The 19,835-nt window shown below is 42.0% G+C and overlaps 1 protein-coding gene across 1 annotated transcript; it reads right to left on the bottom strand.

Annotated features, from left to right (window-relative positions):
* Positions 1-441: 441 nt before the first annotated feature.
* Positions 442-19,457, bottom strand: LOC138976674 (adhesion G protein-coupled receptor L4-like). The gene is made up of 3 exons (XM_070349549.1): positions 17,392-19,457; positions 1,710-1,774; positions 442-645 (listed from the first exon to the last, which is right to left on the bottom strand). The coding sequence occupies exons 1-3, from the start codon at positions 19,427-19,429 to the stop codon at positions 442-444; spliced, it is 2,307 nt and encodes a 768-aa protein (XP_070205650.1). The 5' UTR covers positions 19,430-19,457.
* Between the last annotated feature and the right edge of the window lie 378 nt (positions 19,458-19,835).

The following is a 19,835-nucleotide window of genomic DNA, read 5'->3' as shown; positions in this document are numbered from 1 at the left end:
TAGACTTTGGCTGCATCTGCAAACCAACCTCCAAGTACAAGTTCTCGTCCCTCCTCCTATGGCAACTTCTCGGCAAGCTGGGGACAGAGAAAATGTGCCAGGCTTGCTTCGTTTTCATTATTTTGATGACAAGACCACCGGCTACTTTGCCTGCTTTGTTCACATGCTCAACAGCCTGGTCATCTGGACTGGGATCTGGTTGAACTTTTGCCTTGACTCCTTCGTCACAAAATCCTCAGCAAAGAAGGCTTGGTGCACATCTGGCGCTGTCTCAGAGAGCATTATCATATCTTCCAGAAACACTGCTCCCCATCGTGTGTAGTCGACATAGTCAAAGGCCCCAAACCAAGGCAGCATCTCTGAGATGGATGAGAGAAACAGATTCCAATCTCTATCACGCAGGGAGCACGTGAAACGCAAGAGAATGGACACCAGCTTCATTTACGTCCGCCAGCACTGGAATGTTGCATTCTCTGCGCAGTTGCTGTCAAACTCATCCAACAAAGCTGTCATCTGTCTTGCCTCTGCCAGAAGAAAAGGAAGAGACGTGCTGATCTCTAGATCATCTTTGTCAGCAAATCCTTGAGCTACATTTCTAGCAGCATCTTTCAAGGTGTCGCTGATGACTTTCTCATGTTCTGCTGCCTAGTCTTAGAAGTGAGAGAAAAGAATGGTCCAGAGTGCTTCCAGGGTAGCTTATGTGCACGTACCACTCGATTCCAGGTTTTCCCTTTCATGACATTGCCATGCAGCTGTGTTTCGCCAAGGTCGCCACACTCAATCAAGATGTCAGGGAAACCAGAAGAAGCCATATATTCACCTATCACCTTGGAAAAGGTCTTTTGAATGTGGAATCCTCCCAACATGAAGATGAAATCTTTGCAACTGTCTTTCTTGTCCCATTGCAACATTTTTGCTTTGCAGTATAACTGCTCATCAAACGTAATTATCGTGAATGTTTCGCCCAGTTTCTTGGTCATTGCCTCGCATCGCTTTATGACAGTCCAGAGAGTGTCACATTAATGGGCTGGATCGTTCAGAATAGTCATGGGCCCTACTTATCTACGAGGAGTGTCGGTGGTAGACATTTTTTGATTGAAGCCACTCCATCTTGGAACTACCTGGAGATCAGGCCGATGCTATCGTGCAAAAGCAAACAAACATGCCAGGTCCAAAGTGAGGGACTCCATCATCTTTTTAGCATCTGGCTCATACCAGTTTTCCTGCACCTCTTTTTGAAAACAACGGTTCTGGTGTCGGATTTGTCGTGTTTGTGTTTTCCAGATCAGAAAGTTCAGGAGATGTTTGGACAACTTTTGAAGACGATACCTTGACCTGAATATCTTTTACTGGCTCTTGGCGGGTTTTTCTCTTATACTGGGTTGCGTGAAAGGTTCCCATTCCACTGAGTTTTTTTTTCCAATGATGTCGATGTTGTCTGCTGAGAAACGGACATATCCTTGTGTTCCCTCAGAAAAGTGTATTGGTATCATGACATTGCTATGTTCATGATACCGGCTGATGACATCATTAGCTATGGCTGTGTCGGCACGAAGTACGGTCTCATATGACACTGAATGACCAGCAGCATTGAGAAGTGTCACAAGCTCTTTGGACCGCGTTGCTTGATGAACACTTAGCCCCAGACCAAGATGCTTGGGTGTCATTTTTTGGCCTCCTGATGCCAGAAACACAATGTCTTGACAGACACTAAGAACTTTGGTCCTGATCTCTGTTTCCTTGTCATGACTGACCTCTTCATCAGGGATACCATCTGCACACAAGAGTTTAATGAAAAGAAACAAGGTTTCTGGCACCACTTTTTCAGCATGTTCTATGTCTAGGTTGCCAACTGTGTCATGTCCTTTGGTATGTTTCATGCCATTGTGGATCTTCCGAGCAACTCGGAACAACCAGCTCAGAATGCCATCTTCGTGGTGAATTGTGGTATGCTCATTTTCAGTCTGGAGCATATCTTCCTCTTCACTGCAGCTCCCTTCTTCAATAATGCTTTGAAGCATGTTTTTCCCTGCAACATCACCAAAACCTGGTGGCACAATCAGAAGTGGCTTTATGGGGTCCAGTGGCTGCACAAATGACACCGTATCACCGAGAATTTTCAGTATCTTTTCTTTGAATCGGTTGCTTCTGTAAGGAGCAGGCTGGACATCAAAATCTCTAGAGAGCATCATGCTATAGTGGTCCCAGACAGTTTTCAGGGACAAAATATGTCCTTTTGCCATCTCGTTCTGGAGGTGTCATTGTGTTCTCAAAACAGATAGAATCAGGGTTCTTCTCCTCACTTTGACTGCCTTTGTGTTCATGCTTTCGGCAAAAGAGTACATAACACTTAAAGTGATACTCTCCTTCAGCTGTCATCATATCAGAGACCCCAGTTAATCTGCACCTAATGACTGGATCGAACAGAGACAGTTGAATCATTTTGGTAGACGTGTGCTCAAACGCGACTTGGTTCAGTTTGCTTCCAGGGACATATTGGACTGGCAAAAGATGCATTTTGACCAGTCCGTAGTAGTGACTGAAGATCGAAGCAGTGTCTTTGTTGGCTGGGTAGTGGAAGTTGAACTTGAAAGCATTTGTGTCAGAGACAGCTTCTGGCTTAAAACGCTGTTTAAGCCATTCACTTTTGCCCTTCTGTGTAAAGCTGCTGTAGCTTTATGCCAACGTATTTCATGGGCATGGTATAAAAGGTTAAAAGATGTAAGGGTATCAATCACTTCAATGAAGGTTTCATCATTGTACTTCTCACGTTGATGGATGCCTTGAGTGATGTTATTTATGCCATCCTCTGTCGTAGTGGATTTGTCTTGCTGGTTGTTCTGGGATCTTGACAAAAAACACACGGCTCCCACTCAATATATATTGCTTCTTGCCGGCACCTTATTTCTGATGAAAGTCTACGTGCTGGCTCCATATTCTATTCCTGTTACAGAAATTGAAAACAAACCTACTTGAAATCATTTGAAGAAAGAACAATCGTTCATGATTGGACCAACACAGCTTGAATAAAAAATATATTTTGACCAAAAGTTTTTTTAAATTGCAATAAGCACAAATTGTATCATGATATTCGAGTTCTGCAGCCTCGAATGAGTATAAATAGCCATTTGGTTTTGGGATTTACTTCATATACAAGTGGAAATAGGCTTGTGTATGGCGGTTTCGGCCGCCATTTTGAAAACTGTCATGGCGGCCATACCAGTAAAATTCAGAAGTGGCATCCATGCCAGGCATATAGCTAAATGTCCAAACTACAAGACCAAAGTGGATGCTTGCTTCTAACAAGCAACGTTTAGGGTGTTTCACCTTTTGGAAGTCAGCCTCTAGACTAAGAGTGATACAGCTATTTGCATGACGCCGCGGCAAGCTGAAACACTCGAAATTATCGCCCCAGTTCCAAAGACTCGCAAAGGAAAGATATTCTAACCAGATTCGTGTAATTTTGCGTGCGATACAATCAACTTTCTGTTATTATATGTTTAAAAGAGCAACTTACACAAATATCATTACGTTGTTGAAAGGGTTAATTCTGAACACAGTGTTTTCTTTTAAACACAGGCGTTTTAGGAAGTCGCTCGATCTTTCTTCTCATTGATCTCAAGAGATACATCTACCAGTAAGTTCAGTAACATTTTTCTAATCAGTATGTGCTTTGGCTTGACCTTGACAAGCGATTGAAGTGAAAAACCAAAAGCTGATCAACTCTCGCAGTCATGCAAAAGCTGAATCAGTTTGTTACGCAGTGTACAGTATCAGAGTATGCACAGTGAAAAACTTGACGTCGCGACAAGCCGAAATTCGAAATTATCGCTTATTTTCCACGAGCTCGCAAAGAAAACTTATTTAAAACAGAAAAATTTATTGTGTAGTGAAAGATCTCTGCAACAGATCTATCCGGAAGTCTGTTCTCATACTGATGTAAATGTGTTTGACTTTGCCTTGCGATTGAATTAAAACGCTTTTCAACTGTTTCACCGCCGAAGGCTAAATCAAGGCATGCCGTGAAAATGTCACATGCAAATACGTTACAATTTTAGGTTTTTCAACTCCCCACCAAAGTTAGATCAACGAACTAGCAACATCTTTAAAAAGAATAACCGAGCCTTCCGGCTGTGGAAATGATTTTTGTCTCTGCGACGCGGCCTTGATCGAGTGAATATGTTCTGCGCGAACTTAGAATCCGGTTTCATTCTAGAATGGACCGGGTCCAGGTTGGAATTCTAACCCTGCGCAAGTACAGGGGTGCCATTCTAGAATGAAACCCTTGTTGCTGGTCCATTCTAGAATCGGCCGTGCGCAAGGTTGGAATTTGGGTCCAAGTTGGAATAGTCATTTCAGTTAGACTATCACACAGCCAAAGCCACAAATGTGGATTTTCTGTTTGTTTTTGTTTTTTGTGTGTTTGGTCGGGTTTTTTTTTCGGGTTTTTTACACTTTACTCAAAGACATCGTGAATTGGGATTGTGATGTTCTGAAAGTGATTACGATTTTGAGAGACACTCAGCACTGATCGCTACGAACGGAAATTTCCGGACTGACAGTGTTTTGCCGATCTCGCTTGTAACTTTTAATCTTATTCATATACATGAAGTTGGTCTTCTGAATTGTGAAGATATAATGTCAACTTTTTTTTAAACCTGTGACAACAGCTCTATACCTCACTCTGTCCTTCTGTTGGTCTGTCTGTCGGTTAGTCGGTCTGACCGTCTGTCTGCCTGTCAAAAAAATTGTCAAAAAACCGGACATTTCCGAGAGGGAGACAGCGCTGACATTGCAAGCGGCCGCAACCGGCTCTCATCACAAAAACAACTGCCCTGCAAACAATACCGCCCTGGTAGTCCCCCTTGCTATGGTCTGCCTTTGTTTATTGCGTACTCAGGAGTGTCAACTTTCTTGACATGACATGACATCGCAAGATCGCCAAAGGATTTTTTCAGCCCCATTTTATCAAAGGGAAGGTGCAGGTGGAGATAATTCAAGGGAAGACAACTCTGTCTTACCTACAAACATTACGGCCCCCTTTATTCAAGGGTTTCATTCTAGAATGGCACCCCTGTACTTGCGCAGGGTTAGAATTCCAACCTGGACCCGGTCCATTCTAGAATGAAACCGGATTCTAAGTTCGCGCAGAACAGATCCATTATAGTGAACAGATCTAACAAGAACCGCAAATGCTTATATGACTCACCTTCGCCACAAGTATTATTATGAGAAACAGGCTATTGACGACACGCAGGACCCCGTGACCCAGCAACATTAACAGGCCCAAGGAGAAGGTTTGTTGGTGGACAATGACATTTTGGTTAAAAACACGTGGACAAAACACGTGTTTTTAACCAACATGAATTGCTTCACAGGACTGATCAGCACGCAGAAGCCCTTTTCGAAGTAACCTAGCTGTAGATACTCACTTTGCAAAGTAAATTCTCGGTAAAACGTTCTCTCACAAAACACACACACACACACACACACACTAATAAATGTTGATCCAGAATCACAAAGACAGACAGACACATTATTATTATTATTATATGAAGTCTTATATCGCGCGTGTATCTCCAGACTCGGACTCAAGGCGCAGGGATCTATTTATGCCGTGTGAGATGGAATTTTTTTACATAATACATCACGCATTCACATCGACCAGCAGATTGCAGCCATTTCGGCGCATATCCTACTTTTCACGGCCTATTATTCCAAGTCACACACACATGCATACATACTCACGCACACACACACAGACACACAGACACACAGACACACACACACACGCACATACACCACGACCCTCGTTTCGATTCCCCCTCGATGTTAAAATATTTAGTCAAAACTTGACTAAATATAAAACAAGTCGCGTAAGGCGAAAATACAATATTTAGTCAAGTAGCTGCCATTTTTCAGCAAGACCGTATACTCGTAGCATCGTCAGTCCACCGCTCATGGCAAAGGCAGTGAAATTGACAAGAAGAGCGGGGTAGTAGTTGCGCTAAGAAGGATAGCACGCTTTTCTGTACCTCTCTTTGTTTTAACTTTCTGAGCGTGTTTTTAATCCAAACATATCATATCTATATGTTTTTGGAATCAGGAACCGACAAGGAATAAGATGAAAGTGTTTTTAAATTGATTTGGACAATTTAATTTTGATAATAATTTTTATATATTTAATTTTCAGAGCTTGTTTTTAATCCGAATATAACATATTTATATGTTTTTGGAATCAGCAAATGATGGAGAATAAGATAAACGTAAATTTGGATCGTTTTATAAATTTTTATTTTTTTTTACAATTTTCCGATTTTTAATGACCAAAGTCATTAATTAATTTTTAAGCCACCAAGCTGAAATGCAATACCGAACCCCGGGCTTCGTCGAAGATGACTTGACCAAAATTTGAACCAATTTGGTTGAAAAATGAGGGCGTGACAGTGCCGCCTCAACTTTCACGAAAAGCCGGATATGACGTCATCAAAGACATTTATCAAAAAAATGAAAAAAACGTTCGGGGATTTCATACCCAGGAACTCTCATGTCAAATTTCATAAAGATCGGTCCAGTAGTTTAGTCTGAATCGCTCTACACACACACACACACACACACACACACACACACACACACACACACACGCACATACACCACGACCCTCGTTTCGATTCCCCCTCGATGTTAAAATATTTAGTCAAAACTTGACTAAATATAAAGAGAAGAGAAACTCGAAAAAACATGAACGATGGGTGGGAGTGAGGAGAGGGGACAAAGAATAAACAAGTCGCGTAAGGCGAAAATACAATATTTAGTCAAGTAGCTGCCATTTTTCAGCAAGACCGTATACTCGTAGCATCGTCAGTCCACCGCTCATGGCAAAGGCAGTGAAATTGACAAGAAGAGCGGGGTAGTAGTTGCGCTAAGAAGGATAGCACGCTTTTCTGTACCTCTCTTTGTTTTAACTTTCTGAGCGTGTTTTTAATCCAAACATATCATATCTATATGTTTTTGGAATCAGGAACCGACAAGGAATAAGATGAAAGTGTTTTTAAATTGATTTGGACAATTTAATTGTGATAATAATTTTTATATATTTAATTTTCAGAGCTTGTTTTTAATCCGAATATAACATATTTATATGTTTTTGGAATCAGCAAATGATGGAGAATAAGATAAACGTAAATTTGGATCGTTTTATAAATTTTTATTTTTTTTTTACAATTTTCCGATTTTTAATGACCAAAGTCATTAATTAATTTTTAAGCCACCAAGCTGAAATGCAATACCGAACCCCGGGCTTCGTCGAAGATGACTTGACCAAAATTTGAACCAATTTGGTTGAAAAATGAGGGCGTGACAGTGCCGCCTCAACTTTCACGAAAAGCCGGATATGACGTCATCAAAGACATTTATCAAAAAAATGAAAAAAACGTTCGGGGATTTCATACCCAGGAACTCTCATGTCAAATTTCATAAAGATCGGTCCAGTAGTTTAGTCTGAATCGCTCTACACACACACACACACACACACACACACACACACACACACACACACACACACACACACACACACACACACACACACACGCACATACACCACGACCCTCGTTTCGATTCCCCCTCGATGTTAAAATATTTAGTCAAAACTTGACTAAATATAAAAAAAAGGAAAGAAACACGAAAAGGTAAAGAAGGGGAAAAAGATGACTTTTAGAACAGTCTGCACAAATCCTAGTGAAAGTGAGCCTATAGTCTCTTTGAAAAAAGCAGGGTGGGCGTTTGCTAGGTAGTTACCCCTGTGCACAACTTTTGGCCCAAAGTGGGGGGTGGGCGTTTGCTAGATGGTGGGCTTATGCTAGGGATTTTACGGTACTGATAGCCAACAGTATCACAAATATGTTTACCAACATTCCATGACCTTGACCTTCACACAAGGTCACTGGCGAGTTCTGAAACGTTATAACGAATTCAGTATTTTGTAAAAGCACAAACAGAAAACGATGTAAAATTTTTACTAAAAGGGTTGTAAATTCTGATCCGGAAAATTGAAGATATGCGTTGTTTGAATGGAATTTAGCAAGATTGTCACAGTATAAAGACGTTTGTGATGTTGTATAAAGTCTTTTTATATGCATTTGGTGTTGCGCTATTGCAGTTTTTCATTTAAAGAAGTAAAAACAATGCCTCGGAGATATTGAAAATGCCTTATAATGTGATATGTTGTAGCCCACTCATTTCAAGAGCTGTGGTGAAAATGTGAACATCAAGTCCCATGCCAAAAAATAAAACTGTAGGCAGTTTCCCAACCCTACCCCCTAACTTTCGCGGTCACCATTTTACATTCCACATATTCATAGACATCAATATATTTCAGAGATGAAAGCAAGCAGAGCTTTCATATTTCGCATACTTATACCCTACAATGTCAACAAAATGTTTACCAGCATTCTATGACCTTAACCTTTGCACAAGGTCAAAAGTGAGTTTTGTGTGCAGCGCTATGGCTGTTTTTTTTATTTAAAAAAGTAAAACATAATGCCTCCGAGATATTGAAAATGCCTTAAAGTATTATATGTTGTAGCCCACCTATTGCCTCATCCATTTTTTGCTTAGCATGCAAAGTCACGATTTTTTAACCTAAAACCCTGAATTAATATGAATATTTGTTTAGTTCTTTCGGAAAAGTTACTTAATACGACACGCTAAGTATACATATTCGCAAAACGCAACACACATTTTGGTCAGCCTATTGGTCATAACTTCTGAACTTTCCAAAGCAAATCATTGAGAACTTGAGCAGATATGGCTCTTTGGGTGGAGGACCCCCTCAAAAATGGCCGCAAAACGTGCCTTTTTGGGCCTCAGAAACGGTTGACACCTACTGCCTTTGACAAAAGGTTACATAAAGACTAGAGAAGTCAGGTGCATAAAACAAAATGTTGTGAACAGGAAATTGAATGGCCTTTCCAATGGTTGTCAGAAATGTTTGGTTTGTGCATATTTGGATTTTTTGCAGATTTTATAATACGGGGCTATGGTTTTTGTCAGGTCGATTTTAGGGGTGACCTTGTTTGACAATGAAAGGCTGTCACGGGATGCCTATGCAAAGTACCATCAATCGGACAAATGATATGTACAGCTGACATAATTACCTTTTGGGACATATGACGTTCAACTAAAATAAATTGCGTTTTAATGCTTTTCTTAGCGTGCGAAAATTTTTGCAATAATTTTTTGGCCAAGTTTATATGGTTGCATCACTGTAAAAAAAATCGTCTGCTCCAGCGAGCACTGACGGGCGCTGTGGCGGGGTGGTAAGACGTCGGCCTCTTAATCGGAAGGTCGAGGGTTCGAATCCCGTCCGCGGCCGCCTGGTGGGTTAAGTGTGGAGATTTGTCCGATCTCCCAGGTCAACTTATGTGCAGACCTGCTAGTGGCTTATCCCCCTTCGTGTGTACACGCAAGCACAAGACCAAGTGCGCACGGAAAAGATCCTGTAATCCATGTCAGAGTTCGGTGGGTTTTAGAAACACAAAAATACCCAGCATGCTTCCTCCGAAAACGGCATATGGCTGCCTAAATGGCGGGGTAAAAACGGTCATACACGTAAAATTCCACTCGGGCAAAAACACGAGTGTACGTGTGAGTTTCAGCCCACGAACGCAGAAGACGAAGAAGCGAGCGCTGAAACCAAACGGTTTATTATCACGTGACACGTTTTGCCATATTTAGAGTTGTTTGCACAGTAAATACAGCCGCGAAAAATAGCTCGCTTGAAACTGTCTTACATATCAATTCCTTTGTAATTTAAAAATTACATAACACCATGAAAAATCATTATCGACGATCGCGAATCTGCTTATGTCACACGCATTCCTTCTTTGCCACTACTAAAGCAAACGTGTGCAAGATTGTATGTTACACGCTTTGATGCTGACGGCTTCGTTAGACAATCAACGTAATCTCGTGTGGAAGAAAACATCTGTCACACGACCAAGTCTGAATAGCAGGTATTATACTCTTGTCCGAGAATCCTATGTTCATTTAGGTCGGTGCTAATTGTCTGCAGGGGAAGGTAGCCTAATATGGACCACCTCTTGTTTCATTCTGATTAGGCCAACAGCAAAAAAAAGTCTGTTTACGGTAACATAGGCAAAACAAATAGGGTCGGTAGGTCGGGATTATTTTTTTTTTCTCCAAAAAAACATATTTTTAAGTTATTTTCCAAAAAACAAAGATTTTCTTTTTTTTCTTTCTTTTTTTCCCCCAAATGCCAAAAAAAAGTCTAGGGTCGCGCGAAAAAATAGGGTCGGTCGGGATACCGTAAACAGACTTTTTTTTTGGTTGGCCTTACTAGTTTTCTTGTGAAGAAGTTTTATTGTGCGAATTAGCTTTGACTAACATTCAGCAAAAATTGAATGCAGAAACATTCACAACTAGTCCATATTTAGGGCACCTGTAAAGAGGTCTCGGCGAATCATTGTCAAAAGCCCACTGTACTCCAAAATAACATGATACAACTCGGTGTACGTATAAGACTGACTCAAAAATGCATTAGATTTATTTGTTTCGGTTCGATGAGAAGATTATTTGAAGCACAACAGAAAACAAACATATCTTATCAAAAACAGAAAATAAATGACATTTCACGTGAAGAAAACCGTTTGATATATTTTTCGCAAAGCTTGATGGCTAATTATAAGTTATTTTCAGCAAGCTTTTAAATCCATGACTGAAACCAGTCTTTCTCGTCTTTTTCCCTCTATTTATTAAAGGTGGTCCACATCAGGGGACACATACATGCTTAGAGATTTTGCTAGTATTTTTTGTTTGCGCTGGAAAGACGGGGAAACACTGCTACAATGTAATAATGACAGTCTAAGCTGTCACATTAAGCAACTTTTCTGAGTCAACAGCTCTGTCTGTGGACCGTTTTAAGCGTCAAATTTAGAGTGAACGCTGTCAGAAGGGTACAAAAGTGAAAAAGCCTGACGGTTTTGTGGTTTGTGCGCCCGCAACTGTTTTGACACGTGCAAGCTATCCAGATGGTAAATGTGGCGAATGAAATTGTTTTGAGCGCCCAAGCACCGTTAGTTTGTTAGAACCGCAGGTGGTCGATATTAGGAACCGGTCCATATTAGGCGCCCTTCCCCCATTAAAACATCATCTGCACTTTTCGTTGAGCTAGGAACACGCCAAACATCGCATATTCCAATCACACACTCTCTTTTGGCCAACCCAAATACAGCTTCATTGTCGCACGTAATGATGTTTTATTTCTTCTTCATTTGGGTTTTTATATGGTTGACCTTTGACGTCAATGAGTGTCTGAAAGAAAAAGAAGAACGTATCGGTTTTGCCAGAAAATACATTTTACCGATAGTTAAAGGTCAAACCACAACTAACGAACGAGTTTCCAATTGACAGTTAACTGGAACTCCTGCTCCACATCAATGATTTTCTCTCACAGTAATTTACAAAGACTATAGTTTTAATAACACCTCTTAATACAATGTTCAGTGCTTGAGAAACGATGATTTATCTCTATTAAGCTTAGGTGTATGGCCTCTCACAGAGTGGGGGAGGGGGTTAATGGACTGGGTGGCCGAGTGGTAACGCACTTGCGCTCGGAAGCGAGAGGTTGCGAGTTCGACCCTGGGTCAGGGCGTTAGCAATTTTCTCCCCCCTTTCCTAACCTAGGTGGTGGGTTCAAGTGCTAGTCTTTCGGATGAGACGAAAAACTGAGGTCCCTTCGTGTACACTACTTTGGGGTGTGCACGTTAAAGATCCCACGATTGACAAAAGGGTTTCTTTCTTTCTTTATTTGGTGTTTAACGTCGTTTTCAACCATTCAAGGTTATATCGCGACGGGGACAAAAGGGTCTTTCCTGGCAAAATTGTATAGGCATAGATAAAAAAAATGTCCACCAAAATACCCGTGTGACTTGGAATAATAGGCCGTGAAAAGTAGGATATGCGCCGAAATGGCTGCGATCTGCTGGTCGATGTAAATGCGTGATGTATTGAGTCAAAAAATTCCATCTCACACGGCATAAATAGATCCCTGCGCCTTGAGTCCGACTCTGGAGATACGCCCGCGATATAAGACTTCATATAATAACAATCAAACAGCGAACATTCCACAATACAAAGAAAAACACTCAGAGTTAGGAATACCTTGGTTCATACTGAATATGTGTGAGTACTCAAAAGAGGTTACAGTACTTCTAAAGGCGCACTCTTTTTCGTGAAGTTGGGCTTACCTTGTTTCACATCTGGTCAGACTTTGCCATGGGGACAAGACCATCCCTCCACTTTGTCACATATCACAAATGAAGAGCGTGAGTGCTCTCTGTACACATTTTTTTTTTAAATTTTAAGATGAACTAATATAGTAATATCGTAAAAAGGAAATAATTTTTCAACAAGTTCCAACTCACCACAGCACGCAGTCAGGGGGTTATTTTTTGGTATGTGACCAAGTGGAGGGATGGTCGTATCCCCTGTACAAGTCTGGCCAGATCGGAGACGGTGAGCTCACCTATTTTCACGAGGAGGGTACCTTTATTGTTGACTAGCAGTCAGGGCCCGGTCTCGAATAGCAGCTAGCATCTGCTGAAGAGACATTAAACCCCAAAAACCAACCAACCAACCAGTCAGGGCCCCGCTTCGCCCGGGTGTTTTTGATCTCAGATAATCGAGCAGCAGGTTCAACTGATCATATTACACCCCTTGAGAATGAATGACACGGTCTGCTGGTATGATAAGAGTTACCTCCCTTCCATGGATAACAAAGCAAGAGTTACCTCCCTTGCACTGCATATGCTGTATTCAACAATTGGGAGGGTCATTATCCGAGAAAGGAAACAATTTCTGGAGAAACTAAAACCCAGGTGCACATCTGTGGCTCCTGGGCAGTGTGCATGCACAATATCTCGTCCTTACCTTTTGCCATCTCTGAGGTATGGCGACCACTGACAGACAGACACACAGACACATACAAACATCCATTTTTACATTTAGTCAAGTTTTGACTAAATGTTTTAACATAGATGGGGAATCGAAACGAGGGTCGTGGTGTATGTGTGTGTGTGTGTGTGTAGAGCGATTCAGAGAAATCTACTGGACCGATCTTCATGAAACTTTACATGAGAGTTCCTGAGTATGATATTCCCGGACGTTTTTTTCTTTTTTTTGGATATATCTTTGATGACGTCATATCCGTTTTTTGTAAAAGTTGAGGCCGCACTGTCACGCCCTCATTTTTCGATCAAATGGATTGAAATTTTGGTCATGTAATCTTCGACGAAGGCCGGACTTTGGTATTGTATTTAATCTTGGAGGCTTACAAATTTATTAATGAGTTTGGTCATTAAAAATCTAAAAATTGTAATTAAAATTATGTTTTTGTAAAACGATCCCAAAAAATGTCATCTTATTCTTCATCATTTTTTTAATTCCCAAAACATATAAATATGTCATATTAGGATTCAAATCTGAAAATTAAGTATACGAAAATTATGAAAAAAAGTAAATTTCCGGAATCCATTTAAAAACAATTTCATCTTCTTCCTTGTCGGTTCCTGATTCCAAAAACATATAGATATAATATATTTGAATTAAAAACATGCTCAGAAAGTTAAAAAGAACAGATATACAGAAAAGTGTGCTATCCTGCTCAGCGCAACCAGTACCGCGCTATTCTGGCTGTCAATTTCACTGCCTTTGCCACGAGCGGTTGACTAACGATGATTCGAGTATACGGTCTTGGTGAGAGAAAAAAAAAGGCAGTGCGTTCCGTTTCATTCTGTGAGGACGACAGCTTGACTAAATGTTGTATTTTCGCCTTACGCTTAGTATAGATAGATAATTCAATGACATATTTACAAGCATGCGGCTGCATTCCTTTGGAAATGCTTCCCATTCTTCCACTTCTCTCACACAAAACGATAAGGCAAAAAAAAAAAAATCTGTTTACGGTAACATAGGCAAAAAAAAATAGGGTCGGTAGGTCGGGATTTTTTTTTATATATATTTTTTTTAAACATATTTTTAAGTTATTTTGCCAAAAAGCAAAGACTTTTTTTTTCTTTTTTAATTTAAAAAAAAAAAATTCCCAAATGCCAAAAAAAAAGTCTGGGGTCGCGCGAAAAAATAGGGTCGGTCGGGATACCGTAAACAGACTCTTTTTTTTGGGGGGGGGGGCCTAATCTTCATGAATTGACAGCTGATAATGGATTATTTCGATCAAAGTATTAAGCGAGTTTGTTTTACAGCCAACAACTCATTTGTAACACAGATATTTGTGAAAGCAGACTTCGTCGAAGAATAATAATTCTTCAGCGTTCGATGATTTGAATAATAACAATGAAACCATTTGAACACTCCGGGTTTCAAGCAAATCTCAAGCTTCAGACGGCCCGCCAAACTTTTTATTCGAACACCAGACATACAATCCAACATCGGATTCGACGAATGAGTATTTTAAGGCTTAAAAAAGATCGTCATATTTCGTTCCTATAGTTTATGTTTGAATTGAAACTATTTCACGGTAATATGTCAAACGAATTAAATGTTGCACTACATACTTGTACGTGTGTGTGTGTGTGTGTGTGTGTGTGTGTGTGTGTGTGTGTGTGTGTGTGTGTTTGTGTTTGTGTGTGTGTGTGTGTTTGTGTGTGTGTGTGTGTGTTTGTGTGTGTGTGTGTGTGTGTGTGAGAGAGAGAGAGAGAGAGAGAGAGAGAGAGAGAGAGAATTTTGTTTTTTATGTAGAGGTTACACACCGAGTATCAGCGGATATTAAGAATATTTGTGGAAGTTAGCGGATCATTAAATAACATGGAATATAAACCTTATTTTGGTTATCTTTATCGTGAAATAACATGGAATAACATGGAATATAAAACCTTATTTTGGTTATCTTCACTCCATTCAATTGTGAACAGTGTCAAGTAGCATTTGGCGTCCTCAAACGCTTTCATCTGCGATACTCTCACCCAGCAAAGGTGAGTAGTAAGCCTAGTTCGATCTCAACTTTCTGGAGTTACTGAAGCATGTAGCCACTTATTGCTTTGCTATTTCTTCCTTTCTTGCCTACCATTTTCAAACATCTGTGCCGAAGGGACATTAAAACCCAAAAACCATCAAACATCTGTTTTCTTTTCAGCATTATGCGAAACTGTCATAGTCATGATAGTGTTAGTGTTTCCCCTCCATTTTCTTTCAAACCTTGTTCGTTCCGTGTTGCGTCTGCTTTTTGTTGTCTTTTGTGTTCTTGTTTTTCCTGATGAAGCTTCCACAAGCGAAAAATCGTACCGTCTTGTCCCGTTCTTGTATTGGTGAGTACAGTATTCCTTTGGTTTTTTAACTTTGTTCATCTTACCACAGTCACTTCGTTGTTTAGATTTTTATTGTTAGTGCTGTTACTTTTTCGTCTGCCGGATTCTTTTGTGTCTGCGGAGACTGTTTTATCGGTTTGGGGCTTGCTTTGTTCTTATCCAGCTTTGGCCTCACCCTTGTCGTCTGCCAGTTGCTCTTGTGTCTGTCTAGGCTGCTTCTTTGGTTTAGGGCTTACTTGTCGGTTGCGCCTTTGTTGGTTTAGGGCTTACTTGTCGGTTGCGCCTTTGTCGGTTTAGGGCTTACTTGTCGGTTGCGCCTTTGTTGGTTTCTTTGTTCCTCTGTGTCTGTGCAGGATGCGTGAGAGGTTGAGTACAGTATTGTCTTCTTTAGTTGCACCATTTTCGTGTTCGTGTGTCTGTTTATGCTGTGTTGGCACTTTGGACTTCTTCATGCCTTTAACTGCTCGAGCGAGATTTTCTTTCCATTGGCTGGTCGAGGCATCGCTTCCATCACTTTGCGCACCTTCTCTGAAACATCATTCTGTAGTTGGAAAGCGCTGTGGTATCCTTTTTATGGGAGAAGTCTTCCGAAACTGGGCCTTCAGTCTCGACCCTGTTCTCGCTGCGCTGCTTTCAGCTTCGACTGTATTGGTTTCGTCCTCTGAGACGACAGGCACTGGCTGTTTTTCTTTAACCGCATCTGTCGTGACTTCCGTGTCTTGTGGCCAGATTGTTTGAAAAAGACCACGGCTCTGTTCCTGGACCGTGTCCAACTCAAGTCTTTCATCAATTGTCTGCATCTCTGTTTGGGGCAGTTCTCCCTTGGAGATATATCTCTTGTAAAGTTCCTGCGGAGTCGATGATTGCTGTGACTCCGCTGCTAACACTCTGTGTTCCTGAATCTCCTGGAAGAACTTTTGGTTATCTTTTGGATGGTTTATGTTTGACATCTTCGCGAGAAGGCGTGAGCTCCTGACGCTCAGTCTGTATATCGGAGAGACTTATTCCTGTATGGGCTCGTTTTCCCTCGACAGCTGTGACATGAGTGATGTGATAGAGTTGTGACCCAGAGACCACATAATCTCTCTCGATTCAGCGCTTGCTATGTTGCCCAAGGACGCCGAATCATCGTTTTCCTCGATGCTGACCTTCCCGTGAGTTGTGTGCTGGTCCGTCATTGTGGGATCTAAGATTACTGCAGGGTGTTTATCCTTTGAGCCAGTTATTCTTTTGACGAAAGCCTTGAATTTTGATTTAGAGGAATTTTCCACTTCCTGGGATGTTTCTGCGTGTAATGTGTTGGACTGGTGAGTGATGTTTGTTTGTGAACTCACAGCCGGCATCTTTACTGGGTGGTCAGGCTCGCTGCTTGTTGACCCAACCACGTGTGATAGTAAATATTCTGTTAGAGTTTGTGAGTTCTCTGTGTCGACATCCTCCGATAATTCACCAACACAAAGCGAACCGCTTGGAACTCCAGGCGTTGCGCTCTGCCCTGTGAGTGTTTGGCATGTTACAGGCTTGTTTTTAAAGGGCGATTCTTGTTCTTTCTGACATTCTGTCATTCCCAAACGTTCACCTTTATTTGCCTTGCTTTCCAACAAATTGATTGAGTCACAGTTCACATCCCATTCAACCATCTCCCAACAACCTATCGACTGGTAACTCTTATCACTTCCATTACTTTCTGGAGTCAGTGACTGTCGTGATGCTTTCCTATGGAGATCAGCGCCTAGTTCATTACTCAGTGGCTTCTTTATCTGAGGAATTTCAATTTCTGATGACTCGTCAGTAGCTCGGGTGGTATTGGTAGAATTTACTGGCTCTCCTCCACGAATATGAAATATGGTGGGCATTGACAATACATTTTGCATATCTCTGTCTGACTCTGAGTCCTCTGGAATGTCAACTTTGGTTGCATAGTTCACAGTGTCAACCAACCTCGTCAACAACGTACGAAATAAAGATAGTGGCCTGCGAGGACTTGTATCTGTGTCAAGATCATCGGCTCCAAAACCAAACATTATTCCCATCAACCAGCCATACTTACCGACCCTCTTTTGTGTCTCGATCTTGGGTTGACTGCTATGTTCTTGTACCTGTGCCGCCATGACTCCAAACAATACCAGGTCAAAGTCGGTGTGTGTTGCACTCGGTGCTCCGAACTTGTTGATCCCATGAAGAGAAACAATCCAGCCCGGCACCCGCCTGGTCTTGCCCAGCAGCCTTTGATATTCTGCAATCGCTTTGGCGTTTAGCACACAATACAGCACGAAAATGTAGAACCCTTGAAAGGCGTTGGCAACGACGAAGAGGTAGGCGAAAGCATTGTTAACGTAGCTGAAAATTCCGCTGATCCAGAAGATGCCTATGACCACCACCAGCATGGAAACTCCGGTGAGCCAGATCCTCATCTTGAGCAAACATGTGCGGTTCTTAATGGCTGTCGAATGGGCCGCGTGCTTCAGCATGGCGAGGATGGCTATCACTAAAACCAGCGTGTTGAGGAAGAGGATGGCAACGGCCGGGCCCAGGAAGCTCCAGATCAGTCCTCTCTCAGGACTCAGCCAGCAGTACTTGTCCGTTCCGTAGCCCTCGATGCCCACAGACGCAGAGACGAAGACAATGAGCAAGGGGGCTCCATAGGCAACGGCGTAGACAGTGGCAGACAGCGTGGCATGCGAGGCGATATTACGGTTGATTATGGGCAGGGCCAGCAGCATGAAGACCAACGTGCCTTCCACCAGCATCCAGAAGAAAGCGCACATGAAGGCGTAGTGTAGCAAGACGGCCACCAAGGCACAGCCCACGTCGTGCTCCACGCGGTCGATGCCGATAATAAAGATGACGTAGCCCGCCTGCAGGCAGCCCATCAGGTTCACGTGTGCCAAACCTCGCGCGTCCCTCAGGCGGGGGAAATAGATGAAGGTGGCCAGTCCTAGCATCAGGCTGACCATGGACAGGGTGATACCGATTTCGGTGAGTATAGTCTGTGTGTTGCCGTTGTCTTCAAAGTAGCGCGGGCTCATGAGAACAGCGAAGGAGGAAAGATGGTTACACTGGCAATGACTGTGACTGGCGTTGAATGAGAGATGCCAGCAGCCTTGCCTCGACCATGTATGTGTGGATGTGTTCCAGAACACACACTGCGCTCTTTCTGATGACTTGATGTTCCTGTGGTGAGCGAAAATTAAGTTCACAGGGTGTGAGAGATTTGGGCGAGGAACGGATACAGACACAATGATGATACAACTCAACAGGGTTACATCCCTTGAAACCGGCAGACTTTCCCTTGACACACTGTGCAAGTCCCTTGCAAAGAATGCGTCTGAAGATTTTAGGAGGAAGAACACAACTGGCACACTTTGATGACCTGTTTTAGCAGCAATAAGCTGCAAGTTTTGACCACTTAGCACAACTAGACTTCTCAGGTGATTATCTTCATCTAATGCTTCAAACTCAACTTGTTGCGTTGACTGCACATGAACATTTGTAGCTTTTACAACGGCGTTTTGACAGATTTCCGTCCGAGCACACCCAACGCACAAATTCGACGCAAGCAACCTTCCACGTGACTCTATGTTTTCAAACACGTTGGAGACAGCAGGGACTGTGGTATCTAGAGAGTTTGTCCATCTACGAGAGTAACTACATGTCATGTACACATACTTTCGCACACGGTTGGCTACTTCGAACAATGTTTGAATTTGCGTCACTACTGTTTTCAAAACGGCACAGCATGAATTATTGATAGTTGAGGCCCTAGTACACGTGTTTTCCTTCAGCTGCTGGTAATTATTTTCCGTTGAAGTCCTGTGGCGGTTGTTGAGGTCTTGGCGTGTTCCCGAAAGTGTCGGCCAAGATGAATTTGCTATCGTCTGAGTAAATGTCGTGCAAAGCAAGGCTTGACAAAATGCAGCAGAAGGAAGTGAAACACGTGATGAAGATATTCTGTCACTGTACAAATCAAATGTTTTGGTTTGTATGACGTAGTGTAGTCCGGAGTCAGAAAGTGTGCGTTTGACTATGAAGCTAAGAACTAGAAAACGCAGCACTGAACTTGCCGTGAAGATTTTCCATTCGTACATTGCTCATTCCGAGTGTACACTGACTATGTTCGTGTTGTCTTTTTATTGAATCCACAAGACATCACAGGACTTTGACGTCATTCTGGAAAATGATGCCGAAAACAATGACGCAAATTAACTTCCGCTGTCTTGTACAAGTCTTGGCCTGCCAGAACCTCGTGACGGGAAAGTGCGAGAACACTTTGAGTCCAGGTTTGCCGAGACAATATCATCTCTCTCTACAGGTGTATAGATGACGTAGAGGTTACATGCCGAGTCTCAGTGATTATCAAAAATAATGGTCGAAGTTAGCGGATCATGAAAAATGCGAGCTTCAGCGAGCTTTTTCATGACCGCGAACAGAGACCATTATTTTTGATAATCACTGAGACGAGGTATGTAACCTCTTTATTCCTCCTTTCTTCAG

This window comes from Littorina saxatilis, linkage group LG9 (genome assembly GCF_037325665.1).
Source record: "Littorina saxatilis isolate snail1 linkage group LG9, US_GU_Lsax_2.0, whole genome shotgun sequence".
In the NCBI taxonomy this organism is placed as follows: Eukaryota; Metazoa; Mollusca; class Gastropoda; order Littorinimorpha; family Littorinidae; genus Littorina; species Littorina saxatilis.
Note: the sequence above shows the minus strand (reverse complement) of the source record. Positions and strands in the feature narration are given on the sequence as shown.

Bases quoted from the DNA above. Each gene is read 5' to 3' on its own strand.
- LOC138976674 (XM_070349549.1), bottom strand. From the start codon at position 19,429: ATGTACGAATGGAAAATCTTCACGGCAAGTTCAGTGCTGCGTTTTCTA. The intron at 1,775-17,391 runs GTAAGTATGGCT...TCTTGTGTGCAG, and splicing joins CGAGACACAAAAGAGGGTCG to ATGGTATCCCTGATGAAGAG. The intron at 646-1,709 runs GTCTGTCAAGAC...TTCTAAGACTAG, and splicing joins TCAGGACCAAAGTTCTTAGT to GCAGCAGAACATGAGAAAGT.